The 13,232-nt window shown below is 50.9% G+C and overlaps 5 protein-coding genes across 5 annotated transcripts; 3 read left to right on the forward strand and 2 right to left on the reverse strand.

The window, feature by feature from the left end:
* Positions 1-606: 606 nt before the first annotated feature.
* On the reverse strand, positions 607-1,236 carry MIND_01226200 (uncharacterized protein; the record flags this gene model as incomplete). Its single annotated transcript, XM_037368764.1, has 2 exons — positions 607-1,023; positions 1,078-1,236. 2 exons carry the CDS (start codon positions 1,234-1,236, stop codon positions 607-609), a joined length of 576 nt encoding a protein of 191 aa, XP_037214732.1.
* A 57-nt stretch (positions 1,237-1,293) lies between these two features.
* Positions 1,294-2,990, forward strand: MIND_01226300 (uncharacterized protein; the record flags this gene model as incomplete). Its single annotated transcript, XM_037368765.1, has 8 exons — positions 1,294-1,431; positions 1,486-1,712; positions 1,771-2,294; positions 2,351-2,398; positions 2,448-2,717; positions 2,770-2,797; positions 2,843-2,897; positions 2,943-2,990. The coding sequence occupies 8 exons, from the start codon at positions 1,294-1,296 to the stop codon at positions 2,988-2,990; spliced, it is 1,338 nt and encodes a 445-aa protein (XP_037214733.1).
* A 301-nt stretch (positions 2,991-3,291) lies between these two features.
* Positions 3,292-5,209, reverse strand: MIND_01226400 (uncharacterized protein; the record flags this gene model as incomplete). The annotated part of the gene is made up of 4 exons (XM_037368766.1): positions 3,292-3,878; positions 3,929-4,067; positions 4,114-5,125; positions 5,166-5,209. The coding sequence occupies 4 exons, from the start codon at positions 5,207-5,209 to the stop codon at positions 3,292-3,294; spliced, it is 1,782 nt and encodes a 593-aa protein (XP_037214734.1).
* Positions 5,210-8,147: 2,938 nt separating this feature from the next.
* On the forward strand, positions 8,148-9,435 carry MIND_01226500 (uncharacterized protein; the record flags this gene model as incomplete). Its single annotated transcript, XM_037368767.1, has 2 exons — positions 8,148-8,949; positions 9,014-9,435. The coding sequence occupies 2 exons, from the start codon at positions 8,148-8,150 to the stop codon at positions 9,433-9,435; spliced, it is 1,224 nt and encodes a 407-aa protein (XP_037214735.1).
* Positions 9,436-10,546: 1,111 nt separating this feature from the next.
* On the forward strand, positions 10,547-12,821 carry MIND_01226600 (BZIP domain-containing protein; the record flags this gene model as incomplete). Its single annotated transcript, XM_037368768.1, has 4 exons — positions 10,547-11,348; positions 11,409-11,806; positions 11,865-12,052; positions 12,104-12,821. 4 exons carry the CDS (start codon positions 10,547-10,549, stop codon positions 12,819-12,821), a joined length of 2,106 nt encoding a protein of 701 aa, XP_037214736.1.
* Positions 12,822-13,232: the final 411 nt, after the last annotated feature.

Below are 13,232 nucleotides of genomic sequence, written 5' to 3' on the forward strand. Positions count from 1 at the left end.
AAACCCAAATGCACTACATTCATCGTTGAAACAGCAGCGTCATCATGAAATCTGGGACTTACTTAAACGAGAACATGTCCTTCGGGGAACTCGAGCTTGCATCCTCGTTCTTGAAGGCGCTCCATTATCGGCGCAAACTTAACATCTGCGACGGCGCGATGCCACATATTGTGCAGCACAATCCGACGCACAACTGGAAAGTCCGCCGAGGTAAGAGTTTCGAACAGTTGGGTGATATGCGACCAGTCGCGAACGACAGAGACCGCGGAATGAACGCGGATGAGCGAGAGGCTCTTGACTTTGGTTTCGGTGGCGACCACGGGGACGAATTGGTTCCACACATCGACGAATATTTCATCCAAAAAAGGGCAACGGGCGAGGAGCGCATTGAGATCGGTGACGCTCCGGGACCCAAAGATGTGAGCTTTGCGCAAATTCGGGAGGTCGGGTAGAGACTTGATGAAGGCGGGGAAACAGGTTAATGATGTTAGACGCCGCAAATTGATCTCGAGGATCCCAGATGTCGAGAGCTGGGCCAGTACACCGAGGCTAAGGCGTCTGAGTGAGGGCATGTGGGAGGGCAGTCCGAGTTGGCTGTATCCGCGCTCATTGGCTCTGCTTGTGTCGCCTAGATAAAGCCCCTTCGAGATTGGGGGAAGCGTCAACCAATTGTCGAAGAAGCCCATTAGAAACCTGCGTTTCGGTCCAATATATGTACTTGAGAGTAGGAAAATGGATCCCAAGTGGTGTTTCCGGCGAATTGGAAATCCATGGAAGGTCTGCATACGGAGGCACGTCGGGGAGGACGATGGTTTGGACAGACGGGCAATGGGCCAGCATTATCCGATTGCGGTCAAAGCGGGTACTGGAGAGGCGAACAGCACGAACAAGTTTTGCCGCTCCATGCCTAGCCAGGACCCCGTGCAGCATGTCGAAATGCTGCTCGACGGACACACAGCCGTACAAAAGGTCGGTGCCCAGCGTGTTCCAATGCTTGTTGACGAGCGAGAACGAACGAGCGTCCTATAAGCCCGTGTAAGCGCGCAACGGTCTCGCAGAGGGCTGTTGAGGTACTACCCTCCAAAAATGCCTGATATCCGAAAATGGGTCGACGATAGGTTGGTATTGGGGCCACTCTGCACAGGCTAGTGCAACGGGAGAGCAGTCCTCAGTCGCAAGCGCGAGTATGTGAAGCCACACTTCGGCTGGGAGATGTAAGAACGTTTCATTGCTCATGATGGCTGGGAGGAGGTCGCATAGTCACGTGGCTTTGAATGAACTCAAACCCTTACTATGACAAGGGCGAATAGCGTTCCGTTGACTGGGGACATATGGTACCACATAATGATTCATCTCCATACGCTTCCTTCACTCCAAGCGACGCTTTTGACATCTAGACTCTTTTATACAGTATTCCAGGCGCATCGAAATGTAGGTGCTTGCCACCCCCCTGCTGTGCACAACATTCACGGGCCAATGCCACAGTCAATTATGCGCGCAGTTGCCTCTAATATGCTGGGAGAACATCTACCAGAGGCTTGGCGAGTTGTGTGCTGCAGACATTACGACCACACACGCCCCGAAGCTGAGTCGGATTTGAAGTCGATCGCGTTCGAAGACATTCATAATGGCGTTACAAATATGTCTAACCTCAACGCGCTACACAAAAATACTCAAGTCGTACGGAAGCTTGAAGATCTCTACAGTCATATGTGAGTGACACCATACCATACCATTCGTCCTTTCTGCTTATTGCCAGTCATGGTCTAGGTATGACGACCGCAACTCTCCTATTAGTGTACTAAGCCCTGACGAATCGTTTCGTTTCCAACGAGCACTTTATCGCATCTTCCTATACTGCAAGGTCTTCCCTGGTCATCTATTCAAAGCAGACGACATCGCGGGACAAAGTGATGAGGTTGTCGCCAAAATCCGCAATAAACGACAAACTCTTCTCGATGTTTATTCCACGGAAGCCCTTTACCAAATTTACTCTGTGGTGAAGTTCCTTGGTCACATCATCGAAAGATATTGTGCAGAGCAGATGCGGGAGCCGCTTTTGTCGACAGGCCCTGCTGGTATATTGCGCATATGGCAGGCATACTCGTGTGAGGCCGTGGAGAGCGAGTTTGATTTCGAGCTATTCCATTTCTGGCAGGAAAATCCTGTTTTCGAGGGCTATTTCTCTCTACCGCTGGAAAATATCTGGAAGAAACGGGGAGATCCGGAGTATGAACAATTTGCAGTGCCCTCAACCCATATACTGGACAACATCGTTAGTAAGGATGCAACTTGTGCGCTGATACCATTCTTCCTGAGACTGATGCTTGGTATTCACCGTCCTTGACAGGTCCTTGGTGTGGTTATAAGGCCGGTTTGCGCATGCTCAACGCCACCAGTGAATATCGGTCTCAACTTGAATCGCCCATCCTTTGATTCTTGATTAGACTGGACCCGCCTGTTTGTGCCGATACCAACACTGCTCAAGTCAAATTTGAAGCGCAATCCCATAGCTCAAGAAGATGTGACGAGTTTTACCGCTAATGTTATCAATTCCGATGCTTTTGGTCCTTTCATAGTTCATTTGTTCTCATTCACGACCCACACTGCCCCAGAGTTTGACAAGTGGAAGTCGACGGATTCATATTGCTTCTCGTGCTTGCTTCGATTCCTCGAAGCGCACCTGTGGGTCTGGTTGCTTGAGGAAAAACTCAAGGGTACCGGTCTGTCTTGCGAGCATCGTATTATTCCTCTGAATACTAGTTACAGCTGGTTGGATCACCCCAGAGAACTGCTGGTGAGTCCTTGCTCAAAACCAAGACCATCAGTTCACTTGATCGAGGTATGGCTGGGACTGTCGAACTCAAACAAACCGATCGCACGCAGAACGACGAAATGTGAGGTGTTTTTCTGCTTGGTGCCGGCTGTTCTAATGTAATTAGCACTTTTGTGCCCCTACCAAGGGTGACTCCGTCGGCAAACTTGAATGAACTTAGTCGATTTCAAGTTGCTGGTTTTCATTTGGGATGGATGTAAATGAGTGAATGTCGAGTTGTGTTCTCCGTTTTTTCTGACTTTCAGAGAATAGCTATGTGCAATTATCGGCCACTGTCTAGCAACATCATGTCAGTAGCACCCGGAAGTCTCAGCGAATACAAGAACACAAGGAGGTTGTATGGATTTTTTATAAGGTACAAATGTTGAGTAAGTACCAGTAGTCGAGTTGTGCAAGAAATCCTTCTTAAAAAGGCATTCCGCAACTGGATTACTATGTCGTCAACAAACTCGACATCAGTGGCCATAATGTGTTTTCAGCCCTTCTATCGCAATCAAGTCCCGAATCACTTCTCGGTGATTATCGCAATCGATCGTATGACGATTGGAAGGATCATAAACTGGTAACGATGCGACGAGTGAACGCAAACCGATGACGAGGCCCGGACAAGCTACGCGGAATGGGAAGATAAGGCCCGGGCCCGGGCTTCGACTCGGAGAAGGCACATTGGCTGCCAGTGAGTCTGAAGGGTAGCGAATCTCCAGCATGTGCAATTGAACCCTATCCCAAAAATCTGAGTGCGCATACTTCAGAGCCGACGGGGATGTTTGGTCAATTGCTTCATTCCAAGGAAAGTATCGTAGGATTTGCACGCGCTGTGGTGCAATGTGTTCGGTCATGGCAAGTGGTTCGATCGAAAAACTACACCTTCCCGTCGAGTAATCTAAACAGAAACGGACGGTGGGCGTCGTGGAAGGATTGGCGTGCAAAAACTTGAGTAGTAGCATCCCAATCTCTTGTTCATTCGTACGATAGTCGTAATGAACGACCGCGCGCAAGAACTTGAGATCCAGATTTCCAGATTGATTTTTGGACTTGTACGCTGGAGTGGAGATGAGTTGGGGTCCAAAGGAGAGGTATAAAAAGGCCGACATTGAAGATACGAGCACAACTCTTTATGTCCCAGTTGTGGTCGCTTGTAATCTGCTTTTTGACAAGCCGTTCCACAATATAGAGCGTTGCGGCATCCAGCACAACACCATAGTTCATAACGGGCCATAACCTTCGCACACTGAATTGTCGTTACAAATAGATGGCAAGAACAAATTGGGACATACACCAAGATTGTCGCAGGCAGCCAGAGTCGGCACGTTTCTAACCGAGTTGTACCAGCGAAGCACGTTTAGATTGTGCGCGGTGATCGCAAGAAAATTCCTCCACATTTGCAAGCTTTGAGGACTGAGATATTCAACGGCGTCGAATCGCTGGAGCTCGGGGAATATCGCGTCTAATTCGACGAGAACCAAACGCCGCATGGTCAGAGGCGGGATACAACAGACAAATATAGCTTTGAATTGTAGCTCCATATTCAAGGCGTCCGGTAGAGCAGCACAGTCAAAGATGGTAGGGAATATTCCCGCCTGAATAGCCTCAATGAAAATCGCTTGCGCTTGGTCCGAATTCGGGGCCCTGTCAGCACTGATCCAACAAGCAACTAGTTCTTGCAGCATTTTCACAGGATCAAACTCGTCGTCACCGAGTGCATTTCTTCCTGCAAGGGATACGGCACGGGCTTGGGTAATGTGAATTACGACCGATACAAACCCCTGTCGGAGGAGCACATCTCGAAAGTCATCGAGATTCATCAAGACTTCCGAGAGGAACGCCGTGATACCAGAGCTAATATACGACATCTCTGGCTTCAAGTCGGTACCGTGATCCAAGACAAAGTATAAATGAGCCATTACGATCGAGGCGAGAGAGTCCCATGAGCCGCCAACCCCATCGACCAGCTCGTCGATAAATTTATACAGATCGTCCACCATGATGAGTGCGAGCGAGACTTCGAACAAAGCTGTTATGGTCTTGGTTTGGAGAAGAGCATGCGCCCAAGCCCTTCCTATTAAATATCCCACGCCAGAAGTAATGGAGATCACAGAGACTGTTTCTTCTCGATGAGAAAAGGCAACGATGAAACGCAGGTATGCAGAGTGGTTGACTGCATCAGTAACGGGGTCGGTCAGTTGTCCCAAGAACTCTATCCATGGCCAAGCGCGCGACCAGATCTCGGAATAAGCTTCTTCGTCGATATCTTCCTGGACAAGTAGTGACGAAAGCGTGCGCAGAGAGCTCAACACAGGATCAATATATGACCGAAACGCTAGCTGACCGCAAGCTGACCGTGAGTGTGATCTTCCATTTGAGCAAGCGCATTCATGCTACGCGGGTCAATGAGCGAGTAGTAGACTGGTACGAAATGCCTTCGAAGATTCTCTGGTGCCAAGCACAGTTCATTGTAGAGGTCCGCGAGATGTTTTTGACTAGGTTCTCGGGCTGCTGCAAACGCAATCGTCTAGTTAAGCAGGTCAACTAAATGGCGGCGGCCGAGAGAGAGAGAGACTAGCCTTGCTGGTTTGAGGTAAGTTGTTTAGATTTGAAAGTCGTAGGGAGGGATGCATGAGAATTAAAATTGGGCACGTGCACTTGACAACTTGCCCTTTACTGCGACTTTACCGCCTACCGCCAGCTTCCTGTTGGCTCATCCCGCTTATAAGAATGCTGTCCTACCATCTCGACTCGGAACTTCGCACGAACGATTCTCCATCCGCTCCACTCCAGAAGTTGCAAGAGTAGAGAAACCCAAGTGATAGAAACAGCAGGGACGAGCGCATATTACGGTACAATGCCTCACCTTCCCGCTCTCATAACTAATTTTCCTATCTCAGCAAAAGGACCAACTTTCACGCACCCCTTTTCCCTCGCGACTTGCCCTCAGCTCCTGCTGAAATTTTTCGTCCTCCCCCACGGCTGAGCAAAAGCCTCTCCCTTCACAATCATCTTTTACTCGGGCGACTTCACCTATTTATCTTTTGGAGGCGGAAGCGACACGGGCTGTTTCATATGGACTATTAGCTGAGGGAAAACTTTCGCACCATTTCGAATCCGAGGCTTGTTTGGTAAAAGAGCGACAGAATTCCACGCGTCCCAGATGGTTCTTCTCTAGCGCTAGTGCTCCGCGCCAAGCGTAACCGCGAACCTGATGTGCATGTTTCTGGCCATTTGGATGGTCGCATGAAATCTTCAAGCACGAGTAATGCTTCTTGCAGTCAGTCTCCCGGCTCGGCCCTCCCTCTATCCAAGTCGTCCTTCCTTCTTGGTGCGGCTCAAAATCAGCATTACTCACAACGCGTTTCCGGGACAATCCAAGAAATTATTGCTGAGGTCTCCCTCGAGATAAGCTTTTGGTCGTCAATGCGCAGATCGACACTCAGTATGAAATTTACTATCGCCCAAAGATTCCTCCCATCCGAAATCCTGTTGTCTTATTTACCAACTAGCTGGTATATTGCAGCACGAGCTTTGGCGAGAATCTCTTGATCGCTGGGTCGTGTGGCTCGGTGTGGGAGGTTACTTGCTTGCGACTAGTAGAAGGCGCCAGTTGTCGGTGAATTCCACAGCTGCCGTCCATCAAACGCCGTCGGCACAAATAGACGGGACCCCCACGAATGCGGATTTGATCATTATCGCTGTCTGGTCTGGCGGACATGGTTGAAGCCGACGGGAGACAGAGGGCTGATCCGGGTGGGAAGTTGCAAAACTTATGGCACGTTGTGCTCAAGTTGAGAACCCACAGGAGAAGAATTCCACCCTCCCATTACCAACTCGAAGTGTTGTTTTCGAGTTGTCAACCCAAAATCGGCATGACCAGTCTGGTTGACGGACTCACTTGTCAACGTCTCCGCTCCCGCATCCGCTTCGATGTGTTTTTTGCTCGTCCTAGAACGTCGAGCAAGAGATGTTAAAAACAAAACATGGACCGATTTGGTCATGTTTGTTTGTTTTTTGTGTTGATCACAATGGGACGACCTCAACTCACGTGTCGTCCTTGTCCTGTTTGTACCATTATCTCCGTGTCTCTCCATTTCGGAACAGCACGTTCTCGCCACCTTCCGTCGGCTATCGCCCGCCAGGATAACGTAGAATCTACGTCAAGGGATTTTGGCTAAGAGGCCATCTTGTCACCAACAAAAAGGCTGTACACAATCGTGGTTTGTTGTTGTTGTTGGTCTGTCGAGTCCACTTACCACAGTCACAGAACAATTACTCTCTTTTGTGGGGACCGATCAGGCTGCTGCGACCATGACTTGGGGGCCACACCGCCAGACAGCATTGCTTTCCTCGAACTTACACCAGGTCTCCCGTCGTCCGGATGCATGGCTAAAGCAATCGAATCGTGCTGAGAAGGGCCCTCAGTCCGACCCGGCGCTGTGGCCACTCCACGGGAACGGGAAGGTGCTCCCTGGAGGCATACTCGTGTTGCCACCCGGCTTGTCCGCACACAGCAAGATTGCCCCGCACCGTGCAATTGGAACTGTGTGGCGTCGAAAGAGCAACCGTGTTCGCCATCCTGATGTCCCCACGCTTGCCAATCCGGAGTCATCTCGCGACGATGCTCGCTATCATGGCTACTTTGTTCCTTCTGAAGGCCACGAAGGCCAAAGGGACCAGGATATTCCTTTACTCCTCGGCCAGCCCGTCCCTGGTCTTTTATCACTTGTGCCCTTCTCTCCCGAAGAGCAAGATACGATTTTCGACATAGAGTCGATTATCCGAGTGACGACGCAATGACCGGGCCAAGAACTCATTGTCTGTATACTCTGGCTACTTCGCTCGTGCTCTACCTTTCGCCGGCCAGTTGATGCCCCCGAACGAATCTACCTCAGCGACTATCGCATTTGGCGGTCATTTGAGCCGCTTCGTGTTGCCGGATTTCCCCAAATTGAGGCGTATATCTTCGCCAAAGGACAGTGGCCAGGCGAGGCGGAGGTTGCGCGCATTTTTATTGAGGAGGAACATCGATTTCAACCAGAGGGCAATAGCACTGTGCACTCGAGAGCGTCGAGCCCGAGCTCGGGCACTTCTTTTCCGACGAATGTGAGCTCGGCGACGTCTTGGCCCTCGCAACGGTCTGGACATGAGGAGGAGGAGACACAGAGTTGGCGTAATACTTGGGATCATCTTGTAATCGAAGAAGGAGCATTGGTAGGATGTCGGTGAATTTACCGAAAGTCCTTGTATACGGAGACGATAATCGTTTGTTGTACCTGTATTTTGTAGGAATTAGCGAGAATTTACGACTGTTTGATTGGTGATGATCGACACACCTTGCTCGTCTCATGTCATGACGTCTAACAGTGGAATTCTTCCTCTTGAAATCTGCGAGACCGTTCTTGACTATCTTCCTACCCGATCCACGGAGCTTTGTCGCTGCGCCTTAGCATGCAGAGCTTTCGCCATCCACGCTCAATCTCGCCTCTTCAGGACAATCTCGATACCCACATCCCAGTCAACGGATCCACACCCTCTTCTCCAAATTTTCCGCTCCTCGCCTTCTGTTTCCGGTTATGTCCAATCCATGAGCATTGGACTCCGTCCGAACAACGATGTCTTCGCGTCTCTCGCGGAATGCAGCTTAGGCTGGCCGCGGTTGCGGACACTTGTGTTATACCCTGTCTTTAGCAGTCCCGAAGTTCACGAAAACATCTATGCCATCCTTTTGGGGGCACCGACGCTTCACCAACTAGATATATTTTTTGCATCGCCTATCGATGGCAATGCAACCATATACCCAATCCTCCGTTGCTGCTCTGAGAGTCTTCAGGTTTTGGGTTTGCACACGCTCTCCCTTACGGGCTTTTATAGTGAGCCACGGACACCAGGCCCACCACGAGATCTAGCAACATATCCCAAATTACAAGAGCTCGTCATTGCTGATTCGTGGTACCTGAGCACCATCCTAATGTTCGCCCAGACTGGGTGTCCTCTGGACTTGAGCAATTTGCGCACATTACGATACACTTCCCGCTCTCTTTCGAGCTCCAAATTGACATCGTCCCTCAACAGAGTACTGCAGAAAACTACCAGTCTGCGTCATTTGCATATCAATGTTTCTGGTATGTATGGCCCGTCTGTCTCTCTGTTTTTATTGTACTACCAAGCTGAACTACCCATTCTTAGATGACGTTATCGAGAAATTAGACCTATCCGCGCACCGTCTACTCTCCCACATCGAAACCGACCAACACTCTAATATCGCCGCCATTCTGGCCCGACTCCCTGAAAGCAACTGCCTGACAGCAATCACTATCCAGACCTCGATCCTCGTCGACGACTGGGCACAGGGCGATCATCGGTCCAACAGAGAAGTTTCTAACCGACTCCCGCGATATGCCGCCAGGTTGCAGGAGGTCATCGTCGGCGAAAAGCCGAGCCGCTTTCCAAGGCTCGAAAGGGTTGTACTCAAAATCAAGCCATATGACGAGGACGATCGGCTGCCCGTCACGCTGAGGGATATGAAGCGGCAATTGGAGGAGGCGTTTTGGAAACTCCACAGGCGCGGGCTGTTGTTGGTGCAGTATCCTGGAGATGGCCTTGTTTGAAAGTGAGAAATGATGAACGCAAGTTGAACTGGAAAAGGGACGGCGGGCGGGGCAATCCGGGACTAGTGCGAATGAGCTATTATGCGGCAGTATGAGACTATGAGTAAAAGGTTATCCGTGTGAATGAAAGCCAGAGGTCGTGCCCCGCATCCTAGCAATATTGACTATGAACACTGCAAAAGTATTAAGCTAAGCGACAGAAAGACCAACTCATTCACAAAACGAGGGACAGCAATTGTCATCTTGTCAGACTTTTCGTAAGGAGTCGGTAGTCACAGCAATTTTGGGGGGCAGGCAAACGCCCTGCTGTATTGTGGGCGGAAAGTTTCGAGGTCGAGGCCAAGTTTGGGTCGATTCACGATTATGCCAGCAATCAAGTCGTGGGTCGGGATTAAAGATACGGTAACTGGCTGATTATCGAAAGCAGTATTCCAGTGGGGTAAACGTACAGCTGTTGCAACGAGTTGGCAATGCAGCATCCTCAAGGTTATCGGTACAAATCGGGTGATTGCAGGAAACTGATTCAGGCACGCACCTCAAAAGTCGATTGAATGGTCGACGGTGAATGCCGGGATGGAATCGGTCACTATCGGGTTGGCTGTTCGCCACTTCCGAACAATTGGGTCAGCAATATGACAAGGGGATTTAACAAGCTTGTGCAAGTCAAAACTGAAGAGCCCAAGTAGAAATCTGTTCAGGGTCAAGGAAGAGGAGCGTAGCAAATTGTAGAAGCCGCTGTGTAATCTGTGCGCCTGCTCCAGGCAGGTTGCTATAGAAGAGAATGCGGCTGATAGCAGTTGATGCAGCGATACTCCATTCTAAAACTGAGAAATGAATGTCGCAAAGCAGAGAGTAATAGGACAGGAGGATTATGCGTGCATAGCGCGCCGCTGGCGGCTCGAACTAGCTAGCAATACAGCTAGAAGAGGAGAAGAATGCTGTGGAAACCCATGGATTGCCGAGGACGGCGTGTGGAACGCGCGGCCAGTCACGTGAATGATGCTTATCTAAGTCTCCCCAGCAGCAGAGACAGCGCCACTTGCCGACAATAAAATTCCTTGACTCTTACCAACAACACCTCACTAACATCAACTTGCTCGTCGACAAGCCCATGGCGCAGTCCATCTTCGCACCACCTTCCATGAACGAGTATACGCAGGAGTTCAACGATTTCCTCAATCTGGACCTGTTCAGCATGCCCAATCCTGGCGGTGTCTCATCACCAGCCTCTGGGTCATCTGGCTCTCGAGAAAGCACTCCACATCTCCAAACACCACCACAGGTTCCCCCAGCGAACTCCTTCCCCGAAATCAATGACCCCTCCACCAGTCCAAATACGCTTTACAGCTTTTTGGACGAGGAGGTCAAGGCACTGGACCCACTCTCTTTTGTGGGCGCTCATCCATACGACCTTTTCTCGCCTATTACCGGCTCGAGCTCTGGTGGGGGTGGGGGGAGCAGCATCACCACTGAAGCTGAGCTGAGCTCGTTTCTTGGTGGTATCGATCCGCAGTTGGTCGGGTCCCCCGCTGGATCAGCAATGCTTCCCGACTTCGAGTCAGGCCTCACATCACCCGAAGAGCCGCCACTTATCGCTCCCGTCAAAGTCGGTGGCCACGGAAAGGCTCGCAAGGGCACAGTCATTGGCGGAGGTGTCACAAAGAAACAGCCAACCGTCTCGTCTGCTCACAAAGAGAACTCGAGCACAGTGACATCCATCTTCCCCACCGCCGCTTCGACATTCCGTCCTAAACCTGCGGCATCAAACAAAGGCGACGACGACGACGAAGATGATGACGATGTCCCCGCTGATTGGCGTCCTCCTCCAGAGGTTTTCGCTAAGATGACTAGCAAGGAAAAGCGTCAACTGCGCAACAAGATCAGTGCCCGCAACTTCCGTATACGTCGCAAAGGTGTGTGGCCAATTTTTTTTCTTCGATCAATCATCGCCGCTCACATCGATCCTTATTCAGAATACATCACGACCCTCGAAGATAACATCGCCGAGCGGGACAGGCTCCTCGAAGCCATTCGTACGGAACTTGGTAGCACCCAAAGCGAGAATGTTGCTCTGCGTCAAGAGATTGCCACTCTCAAGCGTACCCTTCTTGAAAACCGCGGTCCGGCGCCTGTTCTCCCTCCTCCCGCTCCTTTGTCCACCACATCTTCTCCGGTTCCGAGCACAAGTAGCGGCAGTCCACTGCCCACATTTAGGACGGACAAGGATATCGACATAAGCAACCGTCGCTTCTGGGGTGGTGTTTCGCTTGGTGGAAACAACATCACCAGCGTCCACACTGCTCGCATTCCCGAACTCCTCGGCGCCAATCCGTTCGCAGACAGTCCTTTTGCCAGGGCCACTGGCCAAGAGGTGAGTTTTTTTGGTTACTCTTCTTTCTCGTTAGATGATCTGATGCCACTTGAAATAGCCTGCTCAAGTCCACCAGCAAGAGAACCTCAATCCAATGCTCAATACACCTACTGCCGGGCCAGGCAAAGTCGCAGAAGTTCTTCGCTCTGGTATTGGACTTGGTACTGGTACTGGAGCACCGAATATGGGCTTGACCGGCGATGCCTTCGGGGACGCAAATCCTTTCACCGTTCGCAGTCTCGATGCGTGCGTACAATTTGATTGCTTCTTATAATGTGCTCTAACCCCAGTCGCCAGGTACCGTATGCATTTGTGGAACCGCATGGCTGCACAATACAAGTACAACAAAGAACTCAACGGGCTCACCCACAATTCCAACAACTCGCCCTTCAGCAGTGGCAACAACAGTCCCATCAACAATCCATCTCCGTTTGCCAACGCGAGCACTCCTGGAAGCTGGAAAGCGCATACACCACCTCAGAGTCCACCGTTCGGACAGGCTTCTTTGTCCGGGCTTGCGGGCAGGATGGGAGCCAAATACTTCACTGGCTCGTCGTCCTCTCCTTCGAATGCCAACTCCTTGTCTGCTGCCTTCGGCTCGATGTCACTCTCCGGCAAACAGTCGCCTTTGCTCACCCAGCGTCAACGGGAGAAGGAACGGGAATCAACGTCGCAAAAAGACACAGAGGCTGCGATGTATGCAGCGATGGCCAGCCAGACACTGGTTCGCAGATTGGGAAGTGCCTTCTGGGATGCATTCTCTGGCACAGAACGATCCGGGCCTTCCGCATCTCCGTTTAAGAACGCGTCGTCGTCCTTGGACACGGAGAAAGTCCGGAAGGTGTTGGAGGGCAAAGCGGTTGTCCGGGTTGTTGATATTGAACCCGCAACACCCAAACCAGGACCAGCAACTGTGTCTGCTGCAACCCAAGCGCACAAGTGCTCGACTACGGCGCTGACAGAGGCGTTGGAAGAGGGAATCAGGAGTCTGAGTTTGGGGAAGAAGTCGTCATAGATGACTTACTTGCTTTTTCTCCCTCTCTCCTGGTTTCATAGACGTTTCCATCTTTCCATTTCGCATCTCATTCCCATAACTGCATCGTCCCTTTGCAATCCCTGTATCATCACCTTACTCCACTCCACTCACCACAAAGACTCCCTCCGCCGATTTCGGAGCTCGGAAGGTCGGGGACTATTCTGACTACCGAAGCCCGAAAGCCGACAAGGATCCATCGCCGATTCGCATCCACCCTCCTTGACTCGCATATTTCGCCCGATCCCTTCCATTGCCAAGGGCGATACCACCACCCCGACAGTCGGTCAAGACTTGGCAGAAGACACTCGCTTGACATGGATTTCGCTATTTCTTTTTTTACCGTGTACGTATTCGGTCTGCTCTTCCCTTGATAAGGAACAAGGAATGTAG

This window comes from Mycena indigotica, assembly GCF_014461135.1.
Source record: "Mycena indigotica strain 171206Taipei chromosome Unknown Mind.scaff0012, whole genome shotgun sequence".
Lineage (NCBI taxonomy): Eukaryota > Fungi > Basidiomycota > Agaricomycetes > Agaricales > Mycenaceae > Mycena > Mycena indigotica.